Below are 20,387 nucleotides of genomic sequence, written 5' to 3' on the forward strand. Positions count from 1 at the left end.
GAGTAATGTCCTACATTATGGAAGAATATGGAATTTTTCATTGTCTTGGAATCCAGGTCAGATGTTTCCTGGTTCATGAAAAGTCAGCTGATGCACATGGCATATGGCATATGGCACATGCGATGATGTAAGATGTCAGAACTGCAAGAATCTAGCAGATCTTATTGTAACTTTCCACACCTAACATGCTGCAGAAAACACATGTATGCATGAGTTTCTGGGTACATTTGTAATAACAGAGCACACATTTTTCATCATAAACAGACAGACAAGAGGATGGATAAACAGTCTCAAAACCTATCTATCAATCAATCAATCAATCAATCAATCAATCAATCAATCAATCAATCAATCAATCAATCAATCAATCAATCAATCAATCAATCAATCAATCAATCAATCAATCAATCACACATTATACTTTCAATGATCTAATGCATCTGCTTCTAAGCAACAATCACCAATCTGACCAAAAATATGAAACTAAATAAATGAAACAATAAGAATTATAAAACAATCACAAAACAAAATGTGGCAATAGCAGCTGTAAATGAGGAAACTCCAGAGAGCGTTATAACCAATTCTTAAACAAATAGACAAAACTTAAAATTCCATTAGGTATGCATTTGAAAACAATGCCATATAAAAAAAATAAATATTTTAAAAGTTTGAATTTACAACACAGTAGAACAAGAAAAAGACAAGCCTGATAAAAATGTGATAAACAGATGAATGAAACTGACATGTTTATATCTTCTCAAAAAATAAAACAAATTACTGATAAAAACCCTTTTATCATCCTTTTGAGTTTGCTTATTTTTTCTTTTTTATATATTTTTTCTTTTATGATAAAAACAGCATCAGTTTGATTATAAGAAATGTTAGCTCAGTTTGAAACTTTCATTGTTCAAGTTTTCTTATTCTTTTAAATTTACCATGAAACTTCAGTGTGTTGAGCTTTTTGGATTTTGCTGCCTGTCAGATTTTCTCTCCACTAAATAAACATTGTTTTATTATTCAAGTTGGGTTATCTTTTGTCTTATTTACTTGAAGAAATAAATGCGTCTTCAATCGCTGAAATGTGTAGCTTTTTAAAAGTTTGAGCGCACCGTGACTGAACAGCAGAAACTTAGGAGCCAATTGTTTTTAAGGCGGGGCCAGTGTCTATTCAGCTCCTCCCATTGGATCTACCGTGATATTAACTAATTTCTAATGGTGCAAATATTGTTTTATTAGTCCTGATAGTTGTTATAGCGAGATAACACAGTGCACTGTGTTATTAGGGCAATAAGAGACACTTTTACTTTCTGCAGTAAATACCTATATGTGAATATTTTATTTAGACAGGGAAAACATTCAGATACTTGTTTTTCTATCTAAATTCGTAATACTAAATTTATTTAATTTGATTATGATGTAGCTTAGAGCAGTGCCACATAGTTAACTGTGTTTTTGTTGTCTGCGAGCTGTGCACCTGTGGACAAATTTCACAGCAGCAGTAGCAGAACCAGCAGTGTTTGCCCTCCCTCGGCTTGGGGCGGGTCTCCGCCACTCCACCCTCAGCTGCTCTCTTTTTAGGTCGCATTTGGCAGACGGGTGTGCACGTGGGAGCATATGCAACAAGTGAATGAGTTGGCACGCGCGCTCGGTCCGGCTTTTTAAACTTTTTTTTTTTTGCCCCCGCTATTTGTCTGTCTCGAGACCGATGCTGCCAGCTGCCGCGCGCTCCTCTATCTGCGCCCAGCTCTGTCGCAACGAAGGAGAAACTCTCGTGAGCTCCAACTTTTTAGAGTTTCTGAGAATGAGCTTCGCATAACGTCGACTTTTTTTGGTTGTTATCTACCCCCTCCTCTTGTGTTTGCCCCGCTCTACTGCATAGAAGTATGGTAGATAAAGGCCCCTTGCTGACTTCAGCCATCATCTTCTACCTCTCCATTGGGGCAGCGATATTTCAGGTCCTGGAGGAGCCCAACTGGAAAGAGGCCGTGAAGCAGTACAGAAAGCAGAAGGAGAAAATACTTGAGGACTACCCTTGCCTGTCCAAAGATGACCTGGATAAAATATTAGAGGTATGTTATTTATATTGGTTATCAGAGAAGTAGCTGTTTATAACTTATCTCTGCTTGGTTGCAACAAAATGAATGGGCGTGCTCTTATAGAGGGGTGACACAGGATGAGTCTCAGCTGGTTTGTAAAGCTTTCACTGAAAACTAACAGAACTCCTGAGGAATGAGCTGGTGCGAGGCTGAGGGTCAACACACCCTCCAAAGAGGCGCCTCAAGGCCTGAATTCTCTCCCGCACTAAAACTTTTAGACGTTGACTTATCTTCCTGTGGCTGAATGATAAGTCATTTATGACACGCAGCTCTCAGCTGACTGATGCAAATTTTCTCTCCTTTGTCTGGAGGAGTCATTGTTCAAGAGGTTGCAGAACCCAGTGGAGTTTACGCTTCTTCTCACAGTTTTAGTTCTGTTTTTTGTGGGCCCTGTGTTGGAGTCTTTCAGCCGGCAGGGACTGAACTTATGAGAGATTTTTTTTTTTTTTCATGATTTCTGGTTGACTTTTTTTTTTTCTTTGAAATCCCAAAACTTTACATTTATTTGAGATGTTCAAACATGGCAATAATTTTTCTTTCTCTTTATCAGGCTCTTTGCAGCTTAACTAATTTATTTGGTGAAAGTGCTGCCTTTTCCTCTCATTTTCCAATCCCAGAGACATGTCTGAACCTGTGCCCCCTTTTTGGGTCCAGTGTCAGGGGGATTTATTATCCTCCCCATCCCCCCTTCTGTCTCTCCTCTTTGTGTGGGGGGACTGAAAAGGGATATGCCCATGAACCTCCCTCCCACCCCTTATTCATAACAAATCTGCTTGTGAATGAAATCAGCGGAGTAATCTGGTTGGATGATTTTGGAAATTTCCCATTTTGGCAATTGAACTCAACCAAAAGGAGGAGGAAACTAAAACAATTTATTCATGTGCACGGCAAAAAGGACTACATAAAGTCGTGTGCAGCTTCACGGCACATTGAAAAGATCGTATCATGTTACTCAGTTTTTGTTGTTGTTTTTTTTCACAGCCGTGCAGATAGCAGTTGCCATTTGCCAAAACACCTGCTGCAAATGTGCTGGTTTAGGTTTCCCTGGCAGAGGTTGTTAGATTTCCATGATGGAAACTTTGTAAGCTGTTAAACTTATAATGCAGCTCAACAAAGGAAGGCGACACTCGTAAAAGTCAGTCCTCTCTGTTTTATTAACAAGAAGTTTACTATTAACCATAGGCATCCTTGCAGTGGGCACAGTTCACAGACTGGGTTTTATAGCCCATCAGCGTTGGTGCTTGAGAGGCGTTTATGAAGTACGATGAGGGTGCTGCTGGGCAGAGGCTTCCTCTCTGCTACAGGTAAAGCATTAAGCCCTCTTCAGGGTTATACACTAGAATCCTTTTTTTCTCTTTTTACTCCCTAATTTTTCACAAATGCAAAAAAAGAAAGCCTGAAGAATTAGGAAGTTTAAAGCATGAAAGTACACCTCTACAACCTGTACAATGCTTGTATGCACATTTGTGTGTCATTTATAAAAATGTGTTATGCATTTGATTGCTCTGAGTTTAGTGCCATCTTCATGAACTAGAAACTTTGGTAAAGATAGAGCCTATATCTGAAACTCTTTTTTCTGATGTTGTGAATTGTACACATGCACACAAAAACCTTGTGACCCACTTCCAATCCATTAGCAGAGTATAATTTTTCTTTAAGAACAAAATTGTAGTCAAAATATTTGACGGATAACTGATTAAATTACTTGAAACTGACATCTTCAGCAGTCTTTAATATTTTTGCAATGGTGATCAGCAACCCAAAAATAGTCTCCATTTGTATTTCTTTGTGCAGGAGAGTTAATCTCCAGTCCTGAAGGACCAGTGTCTTGCAACTGATATGCTCTGGTGAACTGAAGCAGAGAAACATCTAAAAGCTAGAGAACATTGACTCTAGAGAATTGGAGTTTGACACCTCTGCCTGGATGTAGATATTTAACTTTGAAATTTCCAGAAGCTAGCCAACATTTCTAAATCTAGCCATCACCCATGTCAGACAAAAAAAGCTCCAAAGGATAACTGGTTAGCTGCTATTTGTTTAATCTTCTTGCTATCTCCTGAAATTCTTGCTCTCTCACATACACATACACCCACATTTTTAATGAACCACAAAAACATTGTATGCTTTTAAAAACTCTTCTTAGATCACAGATGATTTCTTGGTACATCTCAAGTGACTGTCAAACAGAGCTGGGAGTGAAAGAAATTTAGCATGTGGCAGCAAATACTCTCTAAAACCAACCTGAAACTTATTTTCCTTCGCCTCAGCTTGTGTTTCGACTCATTAACTTCCCTAATTTTAAACACAAGAGGAGGCCGATAATTCAGTTTAACCATTTTGCTGCAAAAGTAAGATTCAAGCAGGATTTCAACACCCAACAATCACATGTTTGTGGCAAAACATCCTTTTTGCTGAAATACGGGTGGAATGATCAGACAGGAATGAAGTGGTGCAGTGTTTTCAGGAAGAGCTTTTTGTCTTGTGACCTGGATCTTGAGTTGCTGTTTTCTAACAGGAGAACGCATCCTTCCTCCTTTTGAAAGTAGAATGAATGTAGGTGCCACCCTTAAGATATTTATTTGTTAAAGTTCTCCCAAAGGAATTTGTTCATTTAATCTTTTCAATCAGGTTCTCAATTCCTCCTTTAAACTTCTGGAAAGATTGGGCAGTAATTAAAGTTTAACTAGTTTAACTACAGTATTGATTGTCTTAAAAAATAAAAACTGAAGAATTTAAACCAGTACTGCAGATGTTCAGTTTTAAGAAGTCCTTTCACTGACAGCCAGCTTTCTTCTTTTATAATGTCAAATAAAAAGATCTGTAGGGTTTTTCTTTCTTAATCAATGAAGCCATAGTCCTGATTATTTTTGGTGTTGGCACACTGAGTGGTATGTACACTCGGATGCTGTTTATAACCCAATTATGGGAATTAATTCATATTGACAAGGAGGAGCTTAAGTGACTCTTTTGTTTGTAACTCTGTAAATCTTACAAGCAGCTGCTGCTGCGTTGCAGTTGGAAGTGGAAAAGTACAGAGCAACTGGAGCAACTTGAGCAACTGGAGCAGCTTGCTCCGCAACCAGCTGTCTTGGTAACCTTTTCTTTATATTTTGTTTCATTTTTATCTCCCCCAACTGTGTTGGGTTATCATAGTGACAGAGGATGATTAGTCAGTCAGGGTGACAGAAAACCAATCTGCAGAATAAATAGGAGAATCCTACTTTACAATTTCAGCTTGAAACTTTCTTTGAGTACTCAGGAAATCAGTCATATTGTTAATTTACAGTAAGGTTGGTACGCGATTCTCATAAGTGTGAAAATTGCATTGGTGTTTGTTTGTTTCTTTTTTTTTTTTTTTTTTGCTTATTTGTCCATGTTTATATGTCCTCCTGTGCAACACAAATGGACTATAAAGGTGTGTGGATCTTCTCTTCTGTTGAGGAAGAAATGACCTGACCTCTTTGTGGTCATTTCAACCCTTGTCTGCTCAGCTATGAAGAGAACCACCTCTTGTTGGTATTTGTCCTGTCAGCTCACAAACTCCTTTTAAAGTGCTGCAGACTGACTGCCAGCATAACCCCCCACTGTGTTTTATAAATTCAGCAGTTCTTCTCGGGAAGTCAACAATCATCACTTCCTTATCTGGCAAGAAAAGTGTCATCATGTTTGACTTTCCCTTATTAGGTTAAAATTAGGTGCACAGCTAAAAACACACTAGCACAGAAAGACCACAGATGTGATAACACGGCTAGCGTTACCTAAACCGCATGCTGTAGAAAATGCCGATCCTTGACTTGAGTTTGATATTCCCAAAACGTTCCCAGTAGAAAGAACCCAACATGTACGGAAAGCAAGAGTAACTTTCTTTTATCCGCTAATTGTCCTGCTGTCTTTTGCAGTCTGAATGATCCCCACATCTGCGTTTTTCTCCTTCTTCAGTATTAAATATTTCTGATACGGAAAGTAGCTCACTTTATCTTCACTAAAGAGTTATTTTTTCCAGTTGTACATGGAAGTACCTTGGCATGGGAGGTTCACTGGTTGTGTGTGTTGTCAACTGGCCAGTCACATGTTTTGACTGATGAGGCTGGAAGGTCAATTTCACATGCACTCAACTATTTCCAAATTATTTTATTAAATTTCAAAGATGCCACAGATAACAGTTAAAAAATTATTGTCCTAAGAAATGGTGTCTAAGACCTACAAAATGCCTGAAAAGCATTTAAACAAGACCACACAAAATGCAAGGAAAACTGTGTTGGATCATTACTGTACAGTACTTTGAGTTGTTTTAAGTCCCACAGCTGTGTCAGCCTCGGATCCAGTGAGATTCTTTTACTATTTATACTAAAACTGGAACACTTTAAGGTCAAATGACATTACACAGATCACTGTTTACTTTAGCTCCTTGTTTATATAATGTAACCTGCTCCACAGTACTGAGTGGGCTCCCGGATTTTCTTTTAAGTTGTGTCTGATCGTGTCATCGTCTGTGTACATTTAACTGGTGCCAAAATCTATTTTATCTTATGAATATTTTTAAAGCAAACACTGATGTTGTGACATGCAAATCCATCAAATTCTTAAGTTAAAGTCTGTCTCAACATAAACGTGATAAACTCAAAGCCTCAACCGTCCAACATAGAAGCTTTGTTTTTCATGCCAAAGAATTGCTCCCCTTTGTCTGGTAATTACAGACCAGAGATGTCGCAGACCTGTTATTATTAAACAACCAAGCTTCATCCAGCATGTTGGAGCTTATGTGAATTTTGCTAATGTGTGCACATTTCCTCAGCTACCAGAACACCAGGAGAGGGAGAGCTCGGGGCAATGCATTGTCCCAACACACATGGTCCGGTGTTTGCTTATTCCCAAGAGGGGGAAAGTCCAGTTTTTGTTTTGGCAGCTCAAGGACGTGTATGGTCAAGAATGATTGATTAGGAGCTGCTCGCCTCAAGCTGTGGTTATGGAAGTATGACATGCATGGGGTGTTTTGAAGACAACTTTCTTGAGACTTCTTTCGTCATTGTGCAACTGAAGTTTAGAGGATGTGGCACTTGCTTTCCTGTTTCTTACTGATGACATAAGCAGCATCCCATGGTTCTGTTGGTTAATCTTCTGGAGATGCAATCTGGAAGGAAGGATATGATAAAACAAATTACATCTTCACTTATCAGATTTATCAGACTCCTTTGATCTTAGCTGAATTAAAACTTTTTAAATTCACCAATGTTTATTTACAAGGCTGAGGTTGATGATCTTATGTTTACAAACCAACTCTCATTCAGTCTAATTCAATCTAATCCTAAAAGGTCATATTGTATGCAGTTTAACAATGTTGTTTTCTTTTGTCTTCAGGTAGTGTCTGATGCTGCAGGCCAAGGGGTCACCATAAGTGGCAGTAAGACGTTTAACAACTGGAACTGGCCAAATGCTGTCATCTTTGCTGCTACAGTAATCACCACCATCGGTACGTCTGATTTATCATAAAATTCAATCAGTTTTTTTAGAAGCATATTAAATGACATTTCAATTTTAAGAAGCTTTTTGCACCAAAAAAGCTTTTTGCACCAAATAACGAGAGATGCTGTCTCTCGTTATTTGCATAATTTTGGATTGGCACCTGGGTCTCTTGTGGTTTACAATTATAGCTTCAGACAGAATTTCACAAGGGGGAGTAACAGAGATATCAGGCTTACACTGAACGAGATATTTAAAAAATGCTAGGATGGGTGTATTACAAGAAAAATGGAGGCAGCTTTGCCATCCTGAAAGGTATTTCAGGATGATAAATGTAGCTAATTTGCACATAATGCTAAAAAAAACTGTAGGAGAAATGAAGGTCAAAAAAGACCACAAGATTTTGCTTAACCACTTCTCTCTTGGTTCCCAACAAATCATGAAGTGGGAAGTAGAAAAAATATGTCCTGTAATTGTCTTTAAAGTTTTTATCATATTTTTTAAAGATGTAACACCTGCTCATTTTTTCTTGCCATCTTAATGTTGCTTTGTGGTTTCACTCAACAGCATACTTTGAATTTATAGTGTTTCTCATTAAAATCAATAGTTTGGGCTGATGGATGTATTATAGACCCGCTCTCCGGGTTAACCAAATTAAATTTAAGACCATCCATCCATCCATTTTCTGTACACCCTTGTCCCTAGTGGGGTCGGTTGGGTCGGTTGGGGTGCTGGTGCATATCTCCAGCGAACGTTTCGGGCGAGAGGGGGGTACACCCTGGATAGGTCGCCAGTCCATCGCAGATGTTAGACTATTGAATTGAAATTTTTATGCAAGTTTTATTTCAGAAATTGGCTCATTAAATTATCACCAATTCTCTAGAATGGATTTATTAGTTTGTTGTTTATTTGTTGGTTTGTGGCATTTTTACCACCTGATAAATGTAGTGCATTCTTGGCTTTTTGTCTCTTTTTCTTTACTAAAATCTAATTTGCGAGTTCTGGTATCTGCTGTTGGACATGTCTGCCTAATCTCCCATGTTTTAAGCCCCTTTTATTTTTTATTTCAATCTTTAAAGGATATGGAAACATTGCCCCTAAAACCTCAGAAGGCCGGGTATTTTGCATCTTCTATGGGCTTTTTGGGGTACCCCTTTGTCTTACCTGGATCAGTGAGCTGGGCAAGTTTTTTGGTGGCAGAGCAAAGCACCTGGGACAGTTTCTAACCAAAAAGGGGTTTTCATTGGTAAGTTATTTCTACTTTTAGTTCTTCAATCATTCAGGAAACATCTGGTTTCCTATATATATATATAATATATATATATATATATATATTTCTATATAAATATTTTGTTTTATTTTCCAGAGAAAAGCCCAGTTTACCTGCACAGCCATCTTTCTTCTCTGGGGTGTGCTGGTCCATTTAGTCCTTCCGCCTTTTGTCTTCATGTCCCAGGAGGGCTGGACCTACATTGAAGGATTGTACTTCTCTTTCGTCACCTTGACCACAATTGGTTTTGGGGACTTGGTTGCAGGTGAGCAGATAACTAAAACAATAAAAATAGATTAGAGTTTCGTTTCCTAAAAAAAAAAAAGTCTATGAAATGTCCTATGCACAGTAACCCTAATTTTAGACCTTAAAAGTGTAGGCTGTAAATGACATTCAGTAAGGTTTGACCGTTCGTGACTTCTTTGATCAATTGCTCTTTCTTAAGTTAAGAGCTCTACTAGAAGTGTTCAGCAATGGCTGTGAGAAAACTAATCTGTCATACATAAGATAATAAGATCTTATAGATTTAAATTTAACTTAACTTAACTTTGTTCTTTTTCACCACAGAGAAATATTAACATGTTCTCTATTTCTGTAGGTGTGGAGCCAAATAAAGAGTATCCAACTCTGTACCGTTACTTTGTGGAAGTCTGGATTTATCTGGGGCTGGCCTGGCTATCCTTGTTCTTCAACTGGAAAGTGCGGATGGTGATCGAAGCCCACAAGGCTTTGAAGAAACGTCGCAAGCTGCGCAAGCTATCGCTTGAAGAGATGCGCCATTACAAAGAATCTCACAAAGCTTCTCTTCGTTTGCCACCCACTCCCAATGATGTGAACATTTTCAGCTTCTTGTCCAAGAAGAAGGAGGGGTACAACGACTTAATAAAGCAGATTGGTAGTAAAAACGAAGGTAATCACAGGACCGGTGACTCCAGCAAGAAAGCCAAAGACATGGGTCGCTCCAAGAGTTGCAATGATGCTCCGGAATTCAATGGTCACACCATTCTCAGCCTGGACCGTTCACCACGCCAAAAGAGACGCTACAGTTTCAGCGACCGTGTCACTGTCGCCTTTTCAAAGTCCAAAAACTACCTGCTGGGCTCAGATAATGGTTTATTGCTAACAGAAGACCAGGGGGAGGGTGACCCAGAACGACACCAAAACCAAATGTACGAGAACCAACTTGACAAAGACGTTGATGTAGAAAGCAAGGCCGCTGGAGACTGTGGGGCGGGAGGTCGGAGGACGTGGGACTTTAAAGAGTACCATCCTCTAACCATTCAGAATGCAAACATAACTTTCATAGATGAAGAAAACTTTCTGAGCAGTAATCTGGAGGAGCTGGATGATGAGGACGCAGATGATGACTCTAAGGCAAAAATTTCCATCACAACATGTGATGAAAACATTGAAACAAACTCCAGGGAGGATCAGAGTTCTGAATGCGACGGGTCCGTTTTTACAAGTGATGGTTCGGAACACGGCCACTCCTATGAGAAGCTTGTGGAGGAATACGCAAAGGAAGACAACACAGAATCTTGAGCTGTGAAAGCTGACCAACTTGGTCGAGAAATCTCTTTGGGCCTCTAGTGTTTGCTGGAGGTAATTGTATTCCAATGTGAAGCATCCAAGTGCATATCAAACATCTGAGATCAACTTTGAAATGGACAATCAAACTCAACACTAATAAAGAACAATAGAGCATGAGTTGCAACCTCATGAGGAGTCAACGTCTGCTCAATTAATGACTTTCTTTTTTCAGTCGGTTTGAAGAAAAATCACAAGTTATTTTGATATATTCAAACCAGCAGCAGTTGTTTGTGAGTGATTTTTATTCCTGCTCATAGCCTGAAGTTATATGTGGAAATTGGTTTGATTTCCCATAGTTTCAACTATTTCTCTTCACCATATTGGTGCTTTTAAAGATATTTATTAACATGAAGGACAGTGTAGCGTTTGAGTTGCTGTGTGGGTTTATGCATCTGCTGTTGCACAATTTCAGTGAGATCAGGGTGTATGAAATTCCACTCCAGGGCAGACTTGCTTTTACAACCTGAGCCAAGCTTTTGTCTTAAAATTAAGGGGTGAAGGAAAAATTTTACTTTTTTTTGTATTTCATTTATTAAGGTAAGCTCTTGATCTTGTCAGAAATTGGTGTTTATATTATGAGCAACCCAACTGTGATGTCTTCCATCTGAGCCCTTACATCAACCGAGAGAGAAAATGATTATAAACAGTAATAAAATACAAGCCGAGTTGAGCCTCCTTGAACACTTTTTTTTAGCTGTTTCTGCTCTGCTGCTGTCTGCGTCTCAGATGACAGCTTTGCAACTTCAGCACTTGTAATTTTTGGTGCTTAACAGGGGATCAAGCTTCCACAGCAACAACATTCTTATATGCTGCCTCTGTAGCATTCTTTGAATTGTGTTTGCCATGTAAATATTGGCCAAGAGCCCGCCAGTAGCCACAAAGCCAGCCCCGCTTGGGACGTGGCCTTGCTGCTTGTGTTTGCCTTTGGGGGGGCTTGCACCAACGTGAACAAATGAAGTGCTGCTCTTGACAGGCAGCTAAGGTTAACTCGTGGCAGATCAATAAACTCTTGACGTATGTCCTTCATATCAGTGCTCCCCATAAGTGTCATTTGAGCACGAAACCGAGATCTCAAACATCTCCAGTTTTCAGTCTTGCAGGCCTTTTGCACACAATGTCTTGCACAAAGATTAAAAATGGTGTTAGTTGAAATGGTTTAAAAAAAGCAGCAATCTCATGAGGGGTTCTTGAGTCTTTTTTTTTTTTTCTTTCTTTCTTTTTTCTTTTGAATTCAAGCCAAATTTGTTAAACAAGATTCTTGTAATAAGTGGTCATATTTCAAGTTTGATTTTATTTTCCATGTGAACACGTCAAATGCACGTTCTGACTAATATTAATGCCTCATTATGTGAATAGCCTTAAATCCACTGCAAAGCAGGGGATGCACAAAACGGAACATCTTTTGAATGTATTCTGAGCAACTCACTGAACAGTTGTTTTTCCACACATGGTGGCATTTGTTTCTCCTTCTCTGGTAAATTTCATCACAGTCCCACCATTTTTTGTTTCCCTTATGTGAACAATCTTTTTTTCACTGGTTGTCTATGCAGCAAGGTACTGCTTTGGACTGAATTGCAAAAAAGTATATCTAAGATTAGATATTTTTCTCTCCATTGTGTTAAACTCCAGTATAGTTGTCTGTGTACTTCTGTGTATTTTTTATGGTTAAATTATTTGTATTTGTAAGTTTGTACATAATTTTCATGAAAACTGTATATTTCTTGTAAAATAAACTTGCATCAAAAAATGTTTTTTTCCTTGCAATGTTTTAATAATCAGCGTTGGTGCACATTTTCACAGCAGTTTAATATATCCTAAGTTTCACTCAAGTTTATATGTAGAAACTCATCCATCTGTAAAATATTGCATAACGAAGACGATCTCTGCACACATCTTAAAATCTGTTTATTGCCCATCCTGAGTTAATGTTTAAAGTATTTTAGCCGCACAAGGACATAAATCTAGAAATGAGAACCAGCGGAAAATAAGATGATTTTAACAGGCTGAAATCTTGGCACTGAATGCCTTTTTTAGGGTTTTTGAAAATGCTGAAATTAACTGGTAGACATGCTGGAACATTTATTTAAAGAGTAAATGCCTTTCTAGTGGAAATGCAAATAGATGGAACTCTATTTTGGGAAAGTGAGGTCCCCAGAATTTTAGGGAACTCGTGGTGTTCCCTGAACAGGTTAGGACTGCCTCTGCCTGAAGGGCCCATTTGTAACTGCAGCCGATCAGATTCGCATTGGTGAGATGTTTGAATGCCGAGACACTGTGAATGATCAAGTGAAATTAATTACGAATAAAAATGCCTGCAGCAAAACAAAATGAAATCATGATTACTCATCCTTCCTTCATGAGTAATGGTGGGGGTTAAAAGCTGAAAAATTTAATTGAATAAATCAAAGCATCAATATGACTCTCTTCTGGGAATCTCAAATGATCCTTTCTATGCAATCGTTTTACTTTGAAAATGAAGATTTGCTTAAAGGCGTGGGTTGAATTCTCTAAATTATATGAGATCTGAAAACAGTTTCAGACAACACGCTTAATAACTCATGATTCTGGCAGCACTTACTGTAACTGCTAAAGACATCAGAGAGCTTGTGTTTGGCAACTATTGTCATCTAAACAAAGTCACTGGAGTTGTCAGGATGCCATGTCTTCGTGTTGGCACGCCATATTTCATTTTTAGAACCAGAACAGGATAGCCTTTTGTTTTTAAGATTAAAAGAAAGTAAATCTTGCAATAATAATAAAATAAGCATATGACTTCTAATATCTGAAAAGTGTGGCAAACTTTTGTATTGTACAGCAGTTGTTCCAGTTATAGCTTAGCTTTCCCTGCTAAAAAAACAAAACAAAACAAAAAGCATCCACACAGCATTATGCAGCCAACATAATGTTTTTTCTACTTCACTATTAGAAAGAACATTATGGTGTTACACTATTTGTGTTACATAAAGTTGTTTGTGTTACAACTTTTGGTCTATATTACAAAATCCCTATAAAATACAAAGATTTGTGTCACATGACTGCACTGTCTGGAAACTTTTGCACGACACTGTATCAATACACTATTGGTATTGGAATGAATTAAAATGCATTTTTAAATCTGGAGAGCTAGGATATTGCACAGAAAAGAACATAATCACAGGTCAAACTGTAAATGTTTTGCAACTGAGGACCTGTCAGTTTTACATAACACCTGAAAGTTCAAACATGAGTTCATACACTGTTAATGATTGCATTTTTGGGATTCTATTACATGTCCTTGTAAATTTATGTCCATATTACGATTATTGGAATGCATCTGATCTGTCTAGTCATACTGACAGTTATTGTTATCTGCCTTTATGGATATTGCAGGTCAATCTTGAAGACACTTCCAAGTCCTATGTGAAAGGTCCTCCTCCTGCCCCAGTTTTGTTTTTGTTTTGTTTTTTTATCCAGATGTATTTGCTAAAGTGGCATCCTGACATGAAAGAGTACCATAAGAAAATTATAGTTTAGTAAATAAAAAGTCAAGTGTAGATACTGAAAATTGTATTCTCTCAAGTTCAATTTTTCAGTTGAATATTTAAGTAGGCTAAATTCCAAAAATGTGGCAGAGCGACTTCTGATCGTTTACCTGTTTCTATTTCGTTCCCATTAACATTTCCACTCTGTAATTGTGTCCTTTCCAAATGGATATCAGTTTATTTCTATGGCTAACAGTTTAAAATCTCATGTTGGCATTAATTTACATATTATTCACATTCATGTTGTCTGCTACTTTCATTAATTGTGGTTCTATCCCCATGTTTAAATGTGCTGACACTTGAAGGATGAAATTTGGCAATATTTGTCTTTTGATCAAAGCAAGATAATTAATAGTTTCCTCCTGTTGGTGTGTTTATGAGTGGTGAAAAGCTACCTGGTAAGTAGTCAAAGAATCCTTATCATACGTGATAAAGTTGTGCATCATATGCTAAAAAAGAACAGACAACAAGACAGGGTGAAAAATATCTGATCTGCTTTTGTTTTTACATCAGATATTTGTCATATCATTAAGAGATTGTAATAATTTGCTGTATGATGTATAAAAATATATGCAAACTCTATGAATGAACACTGCTAAAGGGAATCATTTCATTTTTGTTCATGATCCAATCAAGAGAAATAAAAAAGAAAACCTAATTGGTCATTATGATCTGGAATGTGTACGTCATATTGTCTGTATACATCAGATCCTTTTGTTCCAAGTAATAATTTGAACTCATGATGATTTTGATGGCTGCTGAGTCGAGCTAAAAACGGGACCCAGTCTGAAAATGTGCTGACTGTGATGGAAACCAGAACGTCTCCTGTTACTGTGGGATTCCAGGCACAACATTTATCAGCGATCTGTGATGTCTTCATTCTCCTCACTCAGCAGCATTACGTGCAGAAAAGGGACTAGCAAATGACTTTGAAATTTTGAATCATACGTTTATAAGAATTCTGTAGTTAAGAAGCTGTATTTTTGGATGATTTTCTCTGAAAATAAATTTAAGACACTCAGGATTTACCCTTTTACACTTTTGCTGCTCCGTCATTGATCTGAAACTGGACAAGTTTAGTCTGATTTTACAATATCAGACAGTGGGAATAAGGTTCTGTGTCTTAGTTAGTGTATGCAAATATAAAAATAACTAAATGTATTAGGGAAAATATCAGAAAAATAAAAAAAAAGCTGCAATTACCTGGTAGCATGAATGTGCACAACCTTAAATGACTTTAATAAACCACATTTTAGTTCAGTTTCATGAGGAATTCCCTTGCCAGCATCCACAGCTTAATTTGGCAGATCTGTTGAGTCATTTAAAGAGACAGGAGATGTTCTCACAATGAAGGAATTGGAGAACTTTTCTGAGGCAGAGTGATCAAATATTGTCAGGTTAAGATGTGGGAGGTGGACAGATAATCTCCTGAGAAGATTGAATGCTGAAACTGAGTCAGAAGGTACTTCAGAGAAGTGCTGCGGACATGGGACCAGATCATTTCACTTTTTTGACATTTACTGTGTATTCCTTGAGAGCTTCTGCATAAAAAAAAGAAGATTAAAAGAGATATTCACCTTTCTGGCTTTTTAAGGCCTCATATTATTATGCAACAGCCACAGAAGTAGCAGGAACAAACAATCTTGTTTCTACAGTTTCACAACATTTCCAACAAATTTAACATGTCAGCAGTGATTACCTTGTTTGGTTGCAGGATTTACATAAGGGTCAGAGATTTAGTGATACTATTCCTCCTCTTCTTTGTGATACCATCTTGTCTGTCACTAAAACTGCAATAAAATCTGCTAACTTTACAATATTATGTAAAAATCGGTCAGTTCCTTAAATGACCTGGCAGTCATTTCAAGAAGATCAGAGATCAGATTTTATTTGTCATAAAACATTTACATGTGCACTTTGGATACAATGTTACCCCAAGCACAACACTGATTATAATGTTTCATATTGGGGAAAAAAAAACAAAAAACACTACAAATACTAAATGGATAATAGGGAAGGCAAATAAATTATAGATTATGCTTGAAAGCATAAAAATCAGCGATGTAGGGGCAACATGGAAAATAGAGCCAAAGTGTGATGAGCTGCTGAAATATTACACGCACTTGCCGAACGGGAAAGTACAGCCAATAATCAGGAACCAAAGGGAGAACATCATCTCACGACCACATGTGACAGTAGTCCAACAAACAAACTTCCTGAAGGTTTTATTTTAAATTCCTACTTTTGATTGTCGGTGCATCAAAGCTTTACTCCAAACTGGGGAGTGTCTGCACCTTTCGCTTGACAGGGACTGATGATGTAAGCTGCTACCTAAAAAGAAAAACATCCTCTTTCTACCCCTTCCTTTAAAATTTCTGCAAGACTGTAGGAAGACGACACAGTGTTCTTCAGTGCTTGCTTTGACACTTGAAATCATAACCTGAAGGATTTAATCACAAACTGTATGCACCGCTGTTTTTAGAGATTTATCAGGCAAAAGTCTTTCGAATGTTCAATTTTTTTTTTTTACAGAACACCTATCAACATAAGTGTATTTCAAAGATTATTTTTTTCTAACCAGAGTTGTTTCTTCTGCGTGTCCCATTAATTCCCCATGCAGCTCGTGAAATTATACGAGCGTGGCAGACACAAAAGACGTGGTCACATCTTTGTCGATGTTTGTTAGTGTTGTGATACGAAGTATTTCCACCTGCATGCTGATGTGTTTTTGAGCCCCGAAAAGCTTTAAGTCTTCATGGACTTTGCCATTTCAGCTTTAATATTTATCTTTTTAGGTGTGCCACTCTTTACAGTCAACAGCAAGAATATGCTATTTAACTCGTTAAAGTGATAAAGACGTTTTACAGCCAATGCAGCAGCACCATAACGATGCCCTGTCAGTTTATTTAAGCTGTTCAGCAGAAATAACTGCTGTATTGCTGCATACCTCAGACCCACAACACAAACAGGAGAGTTTGTTTGTTCTTTTTTCACCATACTTTTCCAAAAGCCAAATTGGTATAGTGCACGACAAATAGTTTCTCCCACCTAATCTCAGCAGCTCCTCTTGAGTGTTCTTCTTGCTTGGCCTGTTCTTATAGGGTGGAAAGCTGTATGTCAGTAGTCCACATCTTTATCTTTCCCCAGTCACTTCACTATTGTGCAAGTGTATGTTGGTCTGAAGATTGTGGGTAAAATGCAACAAATTGCATAAACGTTGAAGGGTGTGAATTCCTTTACGAGGCCCCGTGTGTTTTTAGTCTACCTGGATCCTTCTGACGTCACATCTTCTTGTCTGGAAACCTGCAAAACAAAACCCAAGGTCTTTTAACTCCCAGTAAGTTTGACCAAACCAATGCCATCCCTTTTTTGTGTACCAGTGATGCGTCCATTTTGCAACCAAGCACGCCAACTCGCTCTCTTGTCAACAAAGGAAGAGGGGGAACCAGATGGAGAGTTGTTGCCTCGGCCCATAAAACAGAAGAAACGTCAACAGTTCAATAAGCAGCGGCACAGGATGAGGAAACGTGACGAGCCCAAGGACCTCTCTGACACCCAATTATTTCCTGAGTTTCTGTGTCCGGCCTTCCGGATCGGAAACTTTTGGGCACCCCCCCGAGGGTGTGTTTGTGTGGCCATGTGTACGCTCAGCGCATGTGTGTGTGTGTTTGTGTGTGTTTTCTCTGGATGCGAGAGCAACGTAGGTTTGTAAATGAATACATAAGGGATACACTGGCAGGTTGCCCGTTGCTTTTTTAAGAAAGGATGGGAAAGAAAGATGTGGAGCAGTGTTTAACAATGCCAAAAGCTGCTGCTCATGTTTACAACATTAGGTTCTCAGGACGGAAAGTAGTAACAGTGACCTTTGAATCACAAAGAGCAACATATGTCTTTGTGGGGTTACGAAAGTCCAAACTTCACATTAGGAGATCTCTTTTGTGTTCTTCAAAGACATCTGCAAAAAAAAATAGCATGCACCATTAGGTAAGGCAACCAATGGGATCAACATTAAAAGACCCAGCACTCCAACATCTCCAGATGCATGTCCTCATTAAAACAAGTTGGCATTAAATAGCGCTGCCAAGACGCTCAAGTGATTAACTGAATTGTCCAAACAAACAAGTTTGTTAAAAATATTTTTTTAAACCCTGCTTCAACACTTCCAAACAGTGTCACACTGTTGTGTGGCATAATAGGACAATCAAAAGAAATATTTGTTATTAGCTTTTTCAAAAATAATATGGGCTCTTATATTAATTTACCCATGTAATTTGTCATTATTAAGTTAGAAATGGAGTCTGTTGGATTGTTGGGTTCATGAAAGTGTGAAGCAAACTGTTGAGCAACGGTGTAACTGAGTTCATTAATTAATGACTCAATTTTTACAGTTCCAATAGGTAATCTTCTGAGTGGCTAATTCTCTGAAAAAGGTTAATTTTTTTTATAACTTTTTTTTCCCCCATCATGTTACTCATTTTATTTTGACTTTTGTTTTGAATTGAACTCTGGTCAATAAAGACTTAGTTTTCTCTGTGAACATAAACAGAGGCATAAGTAACTAACTAATAGACTTTAAAATACTGATGTTAGTTTATAAATCACTGAACGGTTTAGCACCACAATTCCTTAAAGATCTGTTATTACTGTACCAACCGTCTAGACCCCTCAGATCTTCTGGTTCTGGTCTGCTCTGCATCCCCAGAACCAGAACCAGACGAGGAGAAGCAGCATTCAGTTTCTATGCACCACAGATTTGGAACAAACTTCCAGAAAACTGTAAAACAGCTGAAACACTGGGTGCCTTTAAATCTCAACTTAAAACCCACCTGTTTAGAGTTGCTTATGGCTAAATTAGGGTTAGAGTGCGGGTTTTGATGTCTTCCATGTTTTTATGTCTTTAATGTTTTTAATTTCTTCTTCTTTCTTTTCGACGTTTTAATGATGTAATGTTTTTTGTTTTTTTGTTTTTATTTTTATTTTGTTTTTTTTATTTCTTTTTAAATCTCTCTCTTTCTCACTGATTATTTCTGTTTTTATTTTAATTATGTAAAGCACTTTGAAATGCCTTGCTGCTGAAATGTGCTATACAAATAAAATTTGATATATTGATTGATTGATAATGTTTTTAGTCAAGTCAAGAATAAATTAGCCAGTCTCATTGTGATCTGCATAGATGTAATGGTCAGTATTATACAATATATTGTTATTATTATTATTATTATTATTATTATTATTATTATTATTATTATTATTATTATTATTATTATTATTATTATTATTATTATGTAATATTGGTAATGCTTGGTCAGGAATGCATAGGCTCTAACATTAATTATGGTTGCAGTTTTTAAATATTTTCAATTGTGACGATAAATATAAAGCACACGAGTTAATTTGGTCTTTTGATTTAACAGATACAACCTTATTGAAGGCTATGTTTTTTGTTATTGGTCAATGGTACCAAATAAAATACAAATGACTTTATGCATGTCTTTGTGCTATGCACAGGATTGGATGGCAGACTTTCAGCTGAATATTAGAATGATATTTAGTCTTATGTATGATAATCGGAGACAAATTTTTTAATGAAAATGCATGATTTGGAAATGCATCACCAAAAAGCATAAACCGAGCAAGAACCCATTCAAAATACAAAAATCAGCACCGAGAAATAAAAGAATAGCTCCTTTATTTACTGCACAAGATTAGGAAACAATCTACCAGTGAACTTGCAACAATTCATAGTTAGCCAAACATTTCCAGGAGAGAAAAAGTTTCTTTTGTTTTGCACATTTATGAACACAAAATTAAAATAGTAAATCATCATAGACGATTTTCCAATTCCTGAGGTCTCGTGAAATAAAAAAAAAAGTAAAACATAAATAATTGAATTTACAGGCCTGCAAAATCATTGTTCTACTGCCCTCTAGAGGACAAATGCAAAGCTCTCGGTCCATGGGAACTGAAACGCAAACCATTTCAGTTTCCATGGACACGATTGGAGTACGATTTTGAAGCAAGATTTTCTTTTATAAATAGTTATAATACTTACTGCTACTTGAAAATTGATTCTTGCTAAAGAATCAATTTCATAGATACAGAAGGCCTGCTCGGTAACCTCCTATACTGAACTCGTTGTATTTGTCTGAGTAGAAAATATAAATAAATAAACAAACAAATAAATAAATAAATAAATAAATAAATAAATAAATAAATAAATAAATAAATAAATAAATTTATTTTAATTAATTAATAGCTAATTTTAGTAGTCACTGAACGTAATCGATGGACCTGGAAAACTTTGAAACCTCAGACCTGAAACAAGATTAAGTTGTTTTTATTATTTACCACTGAGTTCTGCACATTTTCTCGACCAGCCTGTGTGTTTTGACATTTCATGTAAAGACAAGCATTTCTCGTTAACGTTTTATTTTGAAAATCTCCTGCACA

At 37.2% G+C, this 20,387-nt stretch overlaps 1 protein-coding gene across 1 annotated transcript; it reads left to right on the forward strand.

Moving 5' to 3' along the window:
* The first annotated feature begins 1,064 nt into the window (after positions 1–1,064).
* kcnk5a (potassium channel, subfamily K, member 5a) lies at positions 1,065–12,167 on the forward strand. The gene is made up of 5 exons (XM_008399646.3): positions 1,065–2,069; positions 7,455–7,566; positions 8,636–8,802; positions 8,923–9,091; positions 9,425–12,167. The coding sequence occupies exons 1-5, from the start codon at positions 1,884–1,886 to the stop codon at positions 10,366–10,368; spliced, it is 1,578 nt and encodes a 525-aa protein (XP_008397868.1). The 5' UTR covers positions 1,065–1,883; the 3' UTR covers positions 10,369–12,167.
* The last annotated feature ends 8,220 nt before the right edge of the window (positions 12,168–20,387 follow it).

This window comes from Poecilia reticulata, chromosome 22, assembly GCF_904066995.2.
Source record: "Poecilia reticulata chromosome 22, P_reticulata-male-v2, whole genome shotgun sequence".
Taxonomy (NCBI): domain Eukaryota; kingdom Metazoa; phylum Chordata; class Actinopteri; order Cyprinodontiformes; family Poeciliidae; genus Poecilia; species Poecilia reticulata.

Excerpts from the sequence above, each read along its gene's own strand:
- kcnk5a (XM_008399646.3), top strand. The coding sequence starts at position 1,884 with ATGGTAGATAAAGGCCCCTTGCTGACTTCAGCCATCATCTTCTACCTC. Across the intron at positions 7,567-8,635 it reads TACAGTAATCACCACCATCG|GATATGGAAACATTGCCCCT; the intron begins GTACGTCTGATT and ends CAATCTTTAAAG. Across the intron at positions 9,092-9,424 it reads TTTTGGGGACTTGGTTGCAG|GTGTGGAGCCAAATAAAGAG; the intron begins GTGAGCAGATAA and ends CTATTTCTGTAG.